This window comes from Lactuca saligna, chromosome 9, assembly GCF_052625555.1.
Source record: "Lactuca saligna cultivar CGN05327 chromosome 9, ASM5262555v1, whole genome shotgun sequence".
Lineage (NCBI taxonomy): Eukaryota > Viridiplantae > Streptophyta > Magnoliopsida > Asterales > Asteraceae > Lactuca > Lactuca saligna.
Genome location: NC_136425.1, coordinates 69,463,194 through 69,465,754, shown reverse-complemented (window position 1 = coordinate 69,465,754; position 2,561 = coordinate 69,463,194). Strand labels below are relative to the sequence as shown.

Sequence of the window (2,561 nt, the reverse complement as noted above, 5' to 3'; positions counted from 1 at the left end):
TATACATTCCACGTTAGTTTGTAATTTTTTAGATCCTATCCATAGTTTTTGCGAAACCACAAGGATCAATTTTGCAGTTTTGTAAAAAAAAAAAAAAAAAAAAACTTTTATTTTCAAAACCTAGTCCCAAACATAAATGATAGAAATGAAGTAAACATTTCCTAAACATGATCACGAGATTTTCCATCGTTTTTTTATTTTCTTTGACTTTGTAAGGATATTCCTGTATATATTGTAGGTTTACACTTTACACTAAGGCGATTCAAACTCGGAACCTTCTCTAAAGTCTAAACTATCAGGTAATGGTGTCCGTCATTATATTCATTATTATAATTAAAAAATATCTGAACACACTTCCCCAAAAAAACATATTATTTTCACTTGATTTTTAAAAAAGATTTAGCTTACTCAATCCGTTAATTTGATGTCAATTAAATATGCGATGTGATATGGATTTCTCGTTATATCATTGAGTGAAATGACATTAAAAATAACAGTACATCACCATTATATTCACTATGTACATTTGTAAGCATCTTTTTGGACAATATTTTAAAATTATTCCATGTTATAATAATGCGAAACTACTATACGCATGAAACAAGCCCCAAAAATTGCAACCATGTTTGCTTAGTGGTGGACATTTTGTACATTCCCTCTTTACGTCACTACCTCCACGTGTCACAAAAATTCCACGTGTCACCATAGCATCTCAAGTGTCCAAATATTCCACGTGACGCTCCATTCCCTTTTAATTTAAAACTTTGACTCGGAAACCACGTTGACACGAATTAGAATCAAACGCTTAAAAAAACAAAATTCTTAAAAACTAAAAAAGTCAACGATTTATTCAACAGCTCTGATCAGATGCTCGTACTTGCCAACTGATATCGACGGCAGAGCCAACATGGATTTCACTGAACGGCTCTGATCGGGTATTGGCAGGAGGATGCAGTACTTATCTGTACATACTGGTGACACCTGAACAGGCCTCCCAAGCCCAAAGTCAACACTTTCCAACCCTACCTTTGACCATTGCGACAAAATGAGTACACCCACCGAGTCAGGTACTTGACTCCCCCGAGTTAAACTCACTGATTCAACCACTTCTCTAACGAACCCATCATCCACTCTGTTCTTTGCTTCCCTTATTAACTCCGTGGCGTAACCTAATCCACTCTCGGTTAATTCCTTTGCTGTCGTTTGAGCACAACCGAGGACTATAGCATTGCCGTAGTACTCACTGGGTAGACTCGGTTTGACTCGGTTACGAATGTTGATGCTAAATAATAGTTTTAGGGTTTGTCTAGGTGGGAAACTTAATGCTCGAGCCCAGCTTCTCCAGATGTGAGCAGAGACGACTTCGAACGATGTGAGAGATGGTCTACTGAGTTGACTCGTGGAGGCCGCGAGTGTCTTTAGCTCGTTTATTCTCCAATCGTGAAATGTGGTGGAGGTGGGAGTGAGTTGATCTTGGTTGAACCGAGTCAAGAACTTGCAATGGTCATGAACTGGGATGAACTCGGGGTGGTGATTCGTTTTTAGTCTATACGGCGTTGGATCAAGAAGATGTCTTTCCCAAATGGGTTTGGGTTTAAACTCCTCCGCCGCGCCGTACCGGTGGCAGTTGGCTAATCTTGCGAAGTGGTTTAAAAACTCAACGCTACCAATCCCGTCGCATATACAGTGGCTAAAACCGACAGCGAGAGCCGCTGAGTCGTCTCCAAGCCACGTTAACTGTACAACCAACGGCGGAGCGCCCTCGAGAACATCCGTCACCTCCAACGCCAAAAGCTTTCGCCACTCCGTCACATACCGAGGAGCCTTCTCGAAATCGGAGAGCGTAAACTCACCAGTTGACTCAACGAACACTGCGCCTTGACCTCGACAAACCACTTCAAGACAAGCGCCATCTGATCGAGTCCTGACTCGCCCTGCCAAAGGATAGTATGGAACAAGGGCTCGAGCTAGGGCGTCTTTAACACGGGCGGCGATGGCACTCCGGTAACCCGCCCTACGGTGGCGAGGAGGATGGTAGATCAGTAAGTATTCGATTGTAAACCGTAGAAAAAGCTGGGAATCGATAGCAGAGAGGTTAAGAACATGAGAGGGAGTTGGGTCCGAAGGGGTAATAAAGATTGCTTCTTGAACTTGTACATGATGGCTTGAGTCTCCCGTGTTGGTCATGTTTTGTATATGAAAGAATGCTAAATCAATGCTTTATAGCCTTGACTTTATGCATACAGATATGTATTCAATTATATATAGATATATATGGAGGGTGGTTGATATATATATAAAGGTGTGGGGGTGGGGATAGCTTTAAAAAATGTATCAACTGTTAAAGATTTGATAAAGATTCTCCGGGGTAGCTTTAAGGAAATAAGAAAACACAAAACCACAGCTAGTCAGCTACCTTACATCTTTCTGTCAAAAGTTGAAACAATATGCATTGCATTAAGTTTTAAAACCACAATTATTAAATTGAAGAATACCATTCAATGAAAACAAGGGTCGATGAATATTATATATATATGTATGGTTGCCTAATAAAAAAATTT

The 2,561-nt window shown here is 40.4% G+C and overlaps 1 protein-coding gene across 1 annotated transcript; it reads right to left on the bottom strand.

The window, feature by feature from the left end:
- Nucleotides 1-450: 450 nt before the first annotated feature.
- On the bottom strand, nucleotides 451-2,245 carry LOC145018563 (alcohol acyltransferase 9-like). Its single transcript, XM_078976442.1, has one exon. The coding sequence runs from the start codon at nucleotides 2,185-2,187 to the stop codon at nucleotides 847-849; it is 1,341 nt and encodes a 446-aa protein (XP_078832568.1). The 5' UTR covers nucleotides 2,188-2,245; the 3' UTR covers nucleotides 451-846.
- Nucleotides 2,246-2,561: the final 316 nt, after the last annotated feature.